Here is a 13105-nt window from a genome sequence, read left to right as displayed (position 1 = left end):
CAGAGCACTGTATTAACTGTTTGAGAGAGTACAACAGAATTGGTAGACATTTTCCCTACTCACAGGAGCATTCCCAACTTTGTCTCTAGCAACTGTTCATTGATGACTTTACCCTCCTCCTCCACCTCCTCTTGAACCACTGTTATGTTTTTACCTGAGATGCTTGTTTGTCTAAAGGAAAATTCAAATCCATGCCAAAAAGAATATAACTGCTATATCTAAATGTAGAGTATGTTTCCGATGGCTTTATGAATACCTTTTCTTTGAATAAATGGTGTGAAGGGAAGTGGTTGTCTTAAATTACTATGAAACTAGCTAAAACCTGCCAAGAATTTATGAAGAATCTAAGATGTTACCTTTATCTCCTGTCTACCCACTCAACTATACCACTTTGAAAACTTCCCATTACTTTTCGCCTCTTCTGTTCTGTTCTTTTCAGGGCTCTGAATTCCCTCTTCTCAAATCATTCTGAACCCGCTCTCTTGAATTCTGGCTTTAAGCCACACATTCAGATAATGTTCTTCCCCTTCATTCCTCACCAAACATGCCCTTTGCTCACTGAGTTGAGAGTGCAACAGCCTCACTACTACTACTATATATCACAAAAATTAAATCTGCTTTGGGGGTAATTTAGACCATGGTACTATTTTTATGAAATCTATTTCTTCCTAAGACACACTTGGAAGTCATAAGCACGGACTTATTGCAGTTATAAAGCAGTTAGTGTAGGAGCACTTCAACATACGCAAACACAATCATAGAGCTCATGCCCTCTAAATGTACCTGAGAGGTGAGGCTAAGGATGAAGCTGTATCATCCATTTTGGTAACACCTATCTTCAACTCAGAATGATGTTCACACCCCTCTGGAACTCAATCAATGGTATTTGTTGAACGCTTTTTGTGTGCAGAGCACAAACAAAGCACTTGGGGGAATTTAATATAATAGAATTGGTTGATGCTTTCTCTGTGTACAAGGAGCTTACAGTCTAGAGAGGAAGACAGACATTAAAATAAATTACGGATATGGGCAACCCCTGGAGGTTCTTGCTGTGGGACTGTCAAGGCAAGGCACAAAAAGTTAAACTAACATGGTCTGTAACTTAAAGGAGTTGAAAATAAATTAAATGAACCTCAAAGATTAACATCTGGAAGGGCACTTTCTAGACAGTGTTAAAAACTTATCTGAATAAGTTTATTCATTCCCTGGAGCTCCACCAGTCACTGAACGTCTGAGAGTAGAGGCAGGTAAAACCGTCATTTTTGGCTTTAACGACTGAGCCCATATCTTGAAGACTAGTTTCGTACTAGCCTTTATCTCATTCTGAGAAGGCCCCATTCCTCTCACTTGACATTTCACATCTTTTAGAAGGGAGTTAATGTAGTTCAGTGGATGGAGTTCAAGATTGGGAGTCAGGAGACACATATTCTAGTTACAATTCTGCCACTTATTTGTTGTGTGATCTTGGGCATGTAATTTCACTTCCCTTGGCCTTAATGTTCTCATCTGTAAAATGGGGAAAAAGGCCTATTCTTTTTCCATCTTAGACTGTAAGCCCTGTATAAAACAGAGACTGTTTTGGATCTACCTATCTGGTATCTACACCAGTGTTGAATTGGGTGTTTGGGACATACTAAATGCTTAGTAAAATGTCATTATTATTAGTACAAGATTGTAATAATGGCACCAGAAGCATGCATACACCCACTTTCACTTTCCCCAAATGAGAGATATCAGAGTGTTCCTAAGGTCAATTTTTAAATCTTTTGGAAGTTCAAAGGAACTAGGTGAGGCATAGATTCTGCCACAGATTCAGATCTGTAAGGGACCAGAGCAGCAGGGCACATGACACTAGAGACGGCTGACTGTGGGTCCTCATCCTTTTTTTTTAACCACACTGAACGATATAACAAAAGAGATAGGCTCCCACAGAAGATTGAGAATTCTCCATGATGAAAAATAGCAGTTGTATGTTTGAACAAGTGAGGATGGAGGAACACCCCTCAGTAAATAGTATTTTTTTTTATAGTTGGCTAATTTAACAATCCACATGCCAGTTCTTCAGTTACAGCTAAACTGATGAATAGGAGAAACTTAATTAAGAAAAGGGAAAACCCAATTGGACCAAATCTCCACACTTAAACTATGAAAATTCCCCACAACAAACCAAAACAAAAAACCAAAAACAAAAAAAAAACACACACAAAAACCCCAGACATGGCTGCTTTGTAGAGACTGGAAACTTGGATTTTAGCCAAAAATTCGGCAAAAAACGTCTGCAGGTTCAGTTCAGGGCATTTGACACCTTTCACAATGGCCAACTAATCTTGTGAAGAATAGGTCCTAAAGCAGGAGCAGCAACTCCAGTGGCAAATAAAAAGGGCCATCACTCCTTGTAACCCCCTTGGCCCTATATGCCTATCTATGGGTTTTCTTCCTTACCCCCATTTGGGTGTCGCTGGCTCCACTTCTCTGGCCCTATGGATTTGTGTTTGTAAGCCCACCGTCCACGCTCAGATCTGCACATTCACGCAGCCACCATCCAGGGACTGGATATGTCTTTGTCCCTTGCTCTTACCTTAATCCCATCCTGACTCTGCCCCACTGGGAGCCCGTATCTAAACTAACCCTGGTCACCTAAATGAAACACTGACACCCTGTTTCAAAGTACTTTACTATCCATTCAGAAAGTCTCTGGCAACAAATCAAGTCCTTCTTAAGATTTATTACCCCAAGCCACAAATAGATGCGGAAATGTACTGGGAATAAGTTAGTCCTCTCCAGATAAAACTGAGAATTCACTGCATATCTGACTTGTAAAGAACTATAGCCTCTTGGGAATTAGAAGCCAAGGGAAAAATACCAGAAGAGAAATGGCCAATTCACGTAAACTTCTAAAAAAAAACAAAACCAAAAAAAAAAAGCCCACTATGGACTCTAATTAAAAGTGAAACAGAATTTCCACAGGCTATTTAGAACTAGAAAACCTACCTAAACTTGATGGCTTGCTCTTTAAATTCCCTGCTTCCACTGTGCCAAATAACATAGAGACATACCAAGTGTGATCAAATTATCAACTGTAATGGTAATACTAAGTGTGGGCGGAACTTACTAAATAAATTGTGCCTAACTCAGAAAGATGAGACAGTGTCAGCATATTTTGAGCTAAAATCTAAAAGAAATAGGTGGCAGAAAAATGATCCAATTATTGTAAACCAGACTTAATACCTTTGCTGCACTTGGCCAACTTACTCACTGCATGCTCTGCCTCAGCAGAAATATGCCTGGCAAAGAAGAAAGCATTTAAGTGGCACTGAGCAAACCACTAGTGCGACCATTCCTCCACTCAGGCTGTTGGTTTTGAAGTCTCAGGAGCAAGGTTCACCAGTTATTCCCAAATAGGAGTCTCCATCACAATGCAAATTTACCTCTGTATCAAATCACTCCCCCTGTTTCTTAAGTTAATTTGGGGAGAGTGTTTTTCTAGCTTTCCTACTGTATAGTCATGAAGATAATTTCAAAGAGATCTTGACACCTTCGAATATTCCTTACTAGCTAGGGAAAACTGCACTGTTATACTTCTGGTTTTCAGGAGTGGCCTCGCCACATGTTACCTTAAAATAACCAGATGTCCCATCTTAAGCAGACCATGGACAATATCTAATCTGTTTACCTTGTGATTACCCCCAAATCACAACTATTAGACGGAAAGAATGAACATTCCTCCCTCCACCAAGAGTCACCCTCGTAGGCTGATTAGAGGTGGTTGGTAGGAGATCTGCTACACAGACCCAGAAAATACAGTGTGTGCAAGCCCTCTTGTTTGGCTTCAGTAACACACCTGTACCCTCTTCAACCAAGCACAAAAATCGAACTCATGTAATTTAACAACAGGGAAAATGGTTAAGAAGATGAAATACCAAAAACCTAACTTTAAGAGAAATAAAATCTTTACTTACCGATGGAAAATCAAAGTCTATCTGGTTAGCTAAATTCAAGATATAGTCAATTCGAAACTGGTTCTCTGGATTTGCTAGCTCAACAGGAGGTGCCAAATTACCCATTGCTGTTACTATTGTCTGCAAAAAGACAAGAGACTTTACTTAGTAAGTAATCAGTAAAATATGATTGCTTTAAATGCTAAAAAAACCATGCATTTTTACCTCAATAGCTTCTTTAATATTATTTTTAATATCTTGAATTTTCATTTTTTTCTCCCTGTAAACAAAAGAAAAAAAGAGGATGTTGGGTTTCAAAATGTTTGTAGCTTACTAATAAACAACAAATTTATAACAACAGTAAACAACAGAATCAAGCAATTGATTGAAAAGGCTGCTTTATAATGCTAGACTACCAATTTTCATTTTAGTTAAACCTGAACAAATGAGAAAACGTTCTTATCATTTTAGGATTTAAGTAATCACATAAAATTAATCATTAAGAAATTCACTATCATGGTAAAACAGCAGTGTCTTGCTAGAACTGATCTGGATTCATTTGGGCACTGAGATTTATATTAACGGGAGACTGCTTTTAAATCCAAAACAAGACGTAATGAACTAAAATGGAAAAGTGAAAGTTAATAAGACTTGGAAATACCATTCAAAATACCATTCGTGGAAGAAAGCAACTTCAGATATCAGTAAATGAAATCAATCAAACAAAGGGATAAAACCACAGATTGAAAATTTCCACCTATCCTATGAGATTCAAATACAAGTCAGTGACACACATACACACACAATACCTATGAAACTTTATTTCACCCAAATAAATCTGCTAATTTATCCTATCCCCTCTATAATGCAGATTATGAAGCAATCCTCAAATGCATTCTAGATTATGGCAAACAATGTAAAAATCAAGGTTTCAACACAACTAAAGGATGAACATTATCTATTTTTAACAAGTTTAGTTTTTACTTGCAAATACACATCCTAAAGTAACAAAATCCATCATAATTTTAGAAATATCAGTGTTTATACTGGCTACCACAAAAGGAACACAACTAAATTGTGGGGTGCTGTGATGGAATGTTTGAGACCCATGGAAAGATTCTGAGGTGGGAATTATTTGAGATTCGTTGTTTGTGGATTAGTTCACTGGGTGTGAATCAGGTTTTATTATGCTACTGAATGATATTTCTGGCATTTTTCAATTTCTCCTTCTCCTTTGGGAATAAATATGGTGAAGAAGAAAAACTGGTTGCTTTCAATCTCAAAATAGCTAAATTCAAGGTTGCTGAGCCAACTGTTTTATAAGCACTTCAAATAATATAACCTAACTAGTTTACCGAAGAGAAAGATTTCCCATATGGAATTAGAAACCACAAATCAGGTGAGCAATCTGAGCTAAAAACTACCTCTCAATATTGCAATTCTCCTCATAGGTGTGCTTATACAGTGCATTTAATAATATACTTTAGGTCTAATAATTGCATATATGCTTACTAAATATTAAGTCATAAGCTATCTTTGACCCAGGACAATTCTATTTTTTATAAAATTATATTTTACCCTCTAACAAGTTAACTGTTTTCAGAAAACAAATGCAAATATATAATAGCAGTAAATATTTTCTGAACTATACTAGAATATTGTCAATGGAGAGCAAGTCAGAACCCTCATTTCAGTGCCTTTTAAATTAGGGTTCTATTACTAGAAAGTTATTTTAAACAAGTTACTTCACTGTTCAAGAGGTAACTAAATTTTGGGGGATGGAGGGGGTTATTTCGGAATAAAAATAAAAATATCTCCTAATAGACTTATTCTTTTAATAACTGTTTACAATTATTGGAATGATTATCACTAGCTATTATTCTACCCAATTCCAAAAACCTAAGAAAGGAAAGAATCAAATTAAAGGAATAAAAATGAGTGCTATGTCCTTGAAAGAGCAGGTGGCAAGTCTTTATGTGTAAGAAAATTGATTTTGCTAGACATTGTAAATGATCTGCTTGTACCGAAATTATACGGTTGGTCACATCTCTCAGCTACACAGAACTGGCTCTTATAGAAGCAGAAGGTACTACTGGCATCACAAACCTATGGTTCAAAGGCCAGATAAAGTGTGTTTTGGAATCAGGTTTGGCCAGGGTGGATAGAGACACAAAATCCACAGATTATGGGGGTCCAGCCATTAGCTTCACAGGAAACTGGGCAGGAAATAGCTGGTCTATCTTGCCTCCATAAGACAGAAAGGGGCTGTGCAAGAGCCATGATGCCAGTTCTACGGCTCTCCAACAGCAGGGTGCCCTGGAGCTGCTCTTGTCCCCATTATCTCCCTGAATGCACTGCCCACCCACAGCAAAAATAGCCAAAACCAAAACAACAACAACAAAAAGCAGTAGCACCAAGGGGAGACCAGTCAAGCCAGACGAAGAAAGCGCTCAACTCCTTCGTAAGCCAGAGAAAAGATTAGTCCCTCTGCCAGGCACACGGCACCACACACACCGAGAAAAGTGCCGGTGAGCCAGCCACATGCCTTCCGAGAAAGCAACTGGGGCAGGAGGCAAGTTTGGCTACTGTGAAGTTCCATGAACACTTGTTACAGGTCTTATTACAAGCCTGAACCCTTACTATATCCCTGACTTTTCATCTCATTCAACCCGTATATTCAGTCACTAACTCCTGCTGTTCCTTTTTTCACAACATCTTCAAAACCCACCCCTTCCTCTCCATCTAAACTGCGACTACACTGGCCCAAGCATTTGTCATAGCCCAACTTGACAACTGTATTATATCTTCCTGCCTCCAGCATCTCCAGTCCATACCTCACTTTGCTGCCCATATCATTTTTCTAAAACACTGTTCTGCCCATTTCTCCCCACTCCTAAAAACCTCCAATGATTTCCCATTTATCTTCGCATCAAACAGCAACTTCTGAGCATTTGGCTTTTAAGGCATCCGATCAGTTCCTTCCCACTTATCTTCTTAATTCTTCGTCTACAACCCAGCTAGCATGCTTCGCTCCTCCCAAGCCAACCTACGTCTTGTGCCTTATTCTCATCTCTCCCACCACTGATCTCTTGCTTAGCCTCTTCCTCCTACCTGGACCCTCTCCTTCCACACACTGTTCTCCTGATCTCCCTACCTAAATTTCAACTCTCACACCTTAGTCTTTCTCCTACCTGGGCCTTCCTCCCACTACATATATATAGCTACTAGATCATTACTCTCCCAATCTTCAAAGCCCTCCTAAAACCTCATTACCTCCATCAAGCCTTCCCCAATTAATTCCAATACTCTCAAGCACTACAATGCTTTGCACACAGCTGTAACTTCAAGATTCTATACCAGAGGGCCACAGCTGAAACCAACAAATAGGGTAAAAAAGTAGCTCCCAAGTTATGAAGCCAAGAAACCTAATGGGCTAAATACCAAAGCCCTGAGGTGTACACTGCTCTGGTGAACATTCCTCCGAACTCTAGAGAAAAATGCCATGCCATTTGCAGTTGCAAGTCCAAGAGGAAAAAGCCTCTGGAGATCCAAAAATCGCCAAAGGTGTAGAGACCAACACTCACTTCCCAAGAATCAATGCCAACACCTGGAAAGCCTGGTCCACGGTTAACCTGAGAGTAGGGAAAATCTCAAAACCAACGGAAAATTTTAAGAAGGAAATATTGGACCCACTATAAAAGCCGCTCCAACATTAATTCCAAGACTCTATTCAGAGACAAGACATAGCGACCAAATTGCAAGAGGAGATGCGTGAGTTCAATAACATCAAGCATTTGTACTGGAAGTCAGCATACCCTAGCATCCCATCTGACCACCTACAAACATGTCACCTGATTGTGGCATTGAGATGAAGGCCAGAATACAGGGCGTTAAGTTGAAAAATGACAATGAATTACCAACAAGGCAATTAACAGGCACAGAAAACTCAGTCTCTCTCCCCCAACCCACCAAAAGGCAACAAATCCACATGGCTTCTCATCATGTTTGACTCCTGGACTTCCAGGTGGTCAGGATGATGTATTGTGTGCATTTTTCTTCACTACCACCATCTGATACACTCCACTCTTTCTCCAGAGGATCCAGGACCTCTTCCTGGCCTATCTAGAACCTGAACATGACTTGGAGTCCTGGAATTAAACAGGGAAGATGGGATACAGTAGGATTTCAGGAGGGCTTTTGAAGATGGGGAGACTTGTGTTCTGATGAGTGTGACAGTGGGCAATTTCCAAAGATCAGACATTACTTTAGGAGGTGTATACCAGTGACCTTATGCTTTAGGAAGTCATCACAATAGCGGAAAAAGTAATTTCTCCAGCTGCTATAGACCATCCGGTTAGTAACCACAAATGCATCAGCCATGAACTGGGCAACCACACAGGAACCTCAAAGCCCAAAGCGTTTGGTCTCTGCCAGGCACCTGGCTGCTAATTAGCAGTCTAGATGGGAGAAAAGTCTGTCTAGCCTGCTAACCTTCCTAGACAGGCTACAAAAGAAAGAAGGCCAAGATGCAGGCTGACAATCAGGTGACCACATTTTCTTCCTCTCCAAGCAGCAGACTGCTCTGATGCAATGTGGGAAGAAATTCTTAGTATAAGTATGGGCCACACAACAGATGTACTTCACGGCCACAAACCTAGCACACTTGGAAAACAAACTGGCTGACATTATACACAGACACAGAGTTGACCTTCAAGAGGAAGAGCTCTGAGATGATGACTCTCCTCTTTTTGAGATGAGGTAGTACAAAAGATAATTTTTTTCAAAAAGGAAGAGTGGTGGTTGTGGTAATATAGTAGTAGTAGTAGTAGCAACAGCGATTGAGCACTTGGCATGGTACACTGTGAGGCCTCATGAGTACAGGGAAGCAACATGTTCCCTGCCCCATAAGGAAGTTACATCCTAAGAGGGGCTAGTACAAACAGAAAATGAGTCACACCCAGAGGGTCAAAATAAATAATTTATTATATAAATGTAAATGAATGCTAAAGACTACGTAAACAAGTTCATAAGTGCTAGAGTTGGTGGAAAGGAAGATATGACTCAGGGTGCAGGAAAATTAATTAGGGACAGATTTTTGGAGGATGGGGGATTTTAGGAGGACTTTGAATATACAAAGAGCTGTGGTCTGTCTTTTGCAGGGAGGGAAAGATATCCAAACCAGGGTAAAGGCCTAAGTGGCAGATATGAAGGAGGGAGAGTTGAGAATGAGGAATAGAGAATTGAGAGTGAAGTATAGTGTACTGTACTCTCCCAAGTATTTAATACAGTGTTCTGCAGATAGTAAGCACTCAAACACCATTGATGGTGACGATATAGTTAGAAGAGCATATAGAACTTCCTTTAACTGAATAAGAATGATTACAACAACTGTGGTACTCTAAGCACTTACTATGTGGGTACACACAATATAATCAGGTTGAACACTGTCCATGTCCTACATGGGGTTCAAGATGAAGTGGGAGAAAAAATAGGTATTTAATACCCACTTTGCAATGAGGAAATGGAGGCCCAGACAAGTTATATGACGCCTAATATCACACAGAGGACAAGTGGTGGGAATACTTGATGGGCAAATGGGTTGGGGAAAACTCTGGTATACCACTCTCCAGTCCACTCATCCCGAAGCTCAGGCACAAATGGGGCACTATTAACCTAGTTCAGCATTCTCACCATGTCAGTAATGCCTCCCAATAATTACAAAAATGACCACCAGCCAATAGTATTTATTGAACACTTACTGGGTACAGAACACTGTAGTAAGTGCTTAGTACAGTGCTCTGCACACAGTGAGTGCTCAATAAATACAACTGAATGAATGAATAACGTCTAACCTGATTAGCTTGTATCTACCCCAGTGCATAGTACAGTGCCTAGTACATACTAACCACTTAATAAATACCTTAGGAAGAGGAAGGAAAAAAAGCTAGATTATCTCTCCCCACAGCCAGCAGGCACCCACTTCATTCATTCAGTAGTATTTATTAAGCACTTACTGTGTGCAGTGCATTGTACTAAGAGCTTGGGAGAGTACGATACAGCAATAAACAGTCACATTTCCAGCCCACAACAGGCTATGCTGTCCACAATGTAATTCCAAGAAATTAAAGCCTAATTTACTGTTTCTGCGATAGGGGCTCTTATGGGGCTCTTGTTCTCTATCGGTGGGGAAGTTAGGTTGCGATCCTGATATGGTGTGCTTTATGCTTATGGAAACTGACTCGTACAATGGAACAGGTAGTGGAATACGGTCCAAAATGATTCTCATGCCTAGAGGCTGCATCTAGGCAGTACTGCTCAGTGAATGACACACCTTCAGTGCCAGGGGGGTCATAGCTGAATCCCCTTCCATTGGGTATCAGAGCTGCTTTCAAAGTACAATGGACCCCGGCACTCCGAACTGGAAGGGCTAATACTTCTTAGGATAAGAAGACAGATGAAAGGATTGAGACTGACAAACCCGAACACAATGGAGGTGACAAAAAGTGCTACTAGCAGCCTTCAAAATTGCTAGAAGTTCATAATCTGATGCCCAACCATACACTTGGATCCTGAGTGCTACCACCCCGAAGGAAGCATTATCCTGTCATCTCTGGCTAGACCCATCTGGCCTCCATTCATCACCCACCCTGATATGTACGCTCATTCATTCATTCAATCGTATTTATTGAGCACTTACTGTGTGCAGAGCACTGTATTAAGCACTTGGGAAATACAATGCCTCCTATGATGGGTAAAAGCTGGGTTCACAAACCTTGAACTCCTAGGTTTGTCCCATCTTTGGTCTATGAATGAGTGCTACTGCAATTTCCCAACTTTGTTCTGAATGTTCATAAAGCAACTCCCCAGTGGCAGCCACCTCAGCCTGTTAGAGCCAACCACTCATATTAGACCTAGCATGCCTTAGTATCCTAGAGGACAAGGTCATCCACTAACCCAATTAGACATTCTTCCTTAAGAAGGAATCAGAATGTCACTCAGAACATGGTGCTTCCCAACTTTTCCCCCAACCCCGGGAGGCAAATTACGACTCTACCCACTTCCTGGGTAGGTCACACCTCCTTAGGCAACCCAGCCAGCTCATCACATCTTCAGCACTCTCTCCTTGACAGCATCAATTCTGGGAAAAAAAACTATCTTCCACTGGCTCTCAGATTTCTATCTCCTAATGATGCAAGCACTTACTGTGCAATCCACACTGGGCTAGATTGGCCCTGATCCTTGTCCCACAGAAGCATCACAGTCTAAGACAAACAGGTATTTTATCCCCGTTTTACTGAGGAAATAGAGGCATGGAGAGGTTGGTTAAATGAGTTGCCCAAGGTTATACAGCAGGCAAGTGGCAGAGCCAGTCCTAGAGTCTGGGTTTCCTGATTCCCAATCTGGTGATTTTGTTGCTTACCACTCCAGGCTACAGCCGTGGCTCCAGGCTCATTCCTGGCACTGAAGGTGTGTCATTCACTGAGCAGTACTGCCTAGATGCAGCCTCTAGGCATGAGAATCATTTTGGACCGTATTCCACTACCTGTTCCATTGTACGAGTCAGTTTCCATAAGCATAAAGCACACCATATCAGGATCACAACCTAACTTCCCCACCGATAGAGAACAAGAGCCCCATAAGAGCCCCTATCGCAGAAACAGTAAATTAGGCTTTAATTTCTTGGAATTACATTGTGGACAGCATAGCCTGTTGTGGGCTGGAAATGTGACTGTTTATTGCTGTATCGTACTCTCCCAAGCTCTTAGTACGATGCACTGCACACACTAAGTGCTTAATAAATACTACTGAATGAATGAAGTGGGTGCCTGCTGGCTGTGGGGAGAGATAATCTAGCTTTTTCTTCTTCCTCTTCCTAAGGTATTTATTAAATGGTTAGTATGTACCAGGCACTGTACTATGCACTGGGGTAGATACAAGCTAATCAGGTTAGACGTAGTCCAGGTCCCAAATGGAGCTCAGCTTTAATCCCACTTTTACACTGGGATAACTGAGAAGTTAAGTGACTTGACCAAGGTCACACAGCAGATAAACGGCAGAGCCAGGATTAGAACCTAGGTCCTTCTGTCTCGCAGGCCCTTGCTCTATCCATTAGACCACACTGCTTCTCTAGCTAGATAGGTTATCACATAGGCTCTAGTCAAGAGAAGTTGAAAAAGGGCCTGTTAACCAGGGCTCGAAAGGAGAGCATCCTCTCCATGGTCCAACTTTGTGAGCTACGCATTCTTTTAGAGAATCCTACAAGTGAGAATGTTGCTTTTTTTCCCACTTTGAATTAAACCAAGTAGAGTAGAGACTGAAACCAAATGACAGAACTACTAAATACAAAGCTGGTTAAAGCAGTCTGCTAAAAAGAGAATCTGAAAAAGTAGACATTCAAATAACAATGGATCAACAGAAGATAAAATTACTTTCAATGGCTAGACACAAAACGGTAAAATATCCTTTGGATGAGTTTGTATCCTGAGGATATTACTCATTCAAGTACCCAAGAGTTCCAACCACTTAAAGATTAACTCCTGATAGTACAAGTATTGATTTTTCCTACTTGGTGTCACATTTTTCATTTATTTGTCTTTTGTAAAATCTTTGCCACCTAAACGTCGAGACAACACAAACCAGCTTCCAGATTCTGGATTCTGAAACTCAGGCATTTCCCATTCTTAAGAGAAATTACAGCAATTAATTTTTCCCTGCATTGCCATCAATAGAAAAATTACATATTAATGAATACACTGAAAATTTTAATATGGAAAAGAATCATCTCAATAACAGTCAGTGCATCTTCTATGGCTATGGCATTTTCTAGACTGTGAGCCCGCTGTTGGGTAGGGACTGTCTCTATATGTTGCCAACTTGTACGTCCCAAGCGCTTAGTACAGTGCTCTGCACACAGTAAGCGCTCAATAAATACGATTGGATAACATTCTTGTTCCAACAAACTTCAAAAACTGAAAATAGATGAGAAATGAAATGCTGGTAATAAATAGAAAATAGCTAAGGAATGGTACAAACCCTAACACCCACCCAACACGAGGAAAAGAAGTGTAATCTAGCCTCAGGAAACTCAGTTAACAAGTTCTGTTGCTTACTCTTCATCCCTTATGGATTTTCTAGCCTTAGTCTTAAATTTAAAGACCTTGGGGTCT

General features: G+C 40.5%; 1 protein-coding gene across 1 annotated transcript in view; it reads right to left on the bottom strand.

Moving 5' to 3' along the window:
• Positions 1 to 13105, bottom strand: part of GNAS (GNAS complex locus) — a 133688-nt gene that overhangs the window by 80670 nt on the left and 39913 nt on the right. The window contains exons 4-5 of the mRNA XM_038750374.1: positions 4164 to 4218; positions 3960 to 4079 (exon numbers count right to left, since the gene is read on the bottom strand). Of these exons, the coding sequence (XP_038606302.1) occupies positions 3960 to 4079; positions 4164 to 4218 (175 nt within the window). The remainder of the gene's footprint in view (positions 1 to 3959; positions 4080 to 4163; positions 4219 to 13105) is intronic.

This window comes from Tachyglossus aculeatus, chromosome 8 (genome assembly GCF_015852505.1).
Source record: "Tachyglossus aculeatus isolate mTacAcu1 chromosome 8, mTacAcu1.pri, whole genome shotgun sequence".
Taxonomy (NCBI): Eukaryota; Metazoa; Chordata; class Mammalia; order Monotremata; family Tachyglossidae; genus Tachyglossus; species Tachyglossus aculeatus.
Note: the sequence above shows the minus strand (reverse complement) of the source record. Positions and strands in the feature narration are given on the sequence as shown.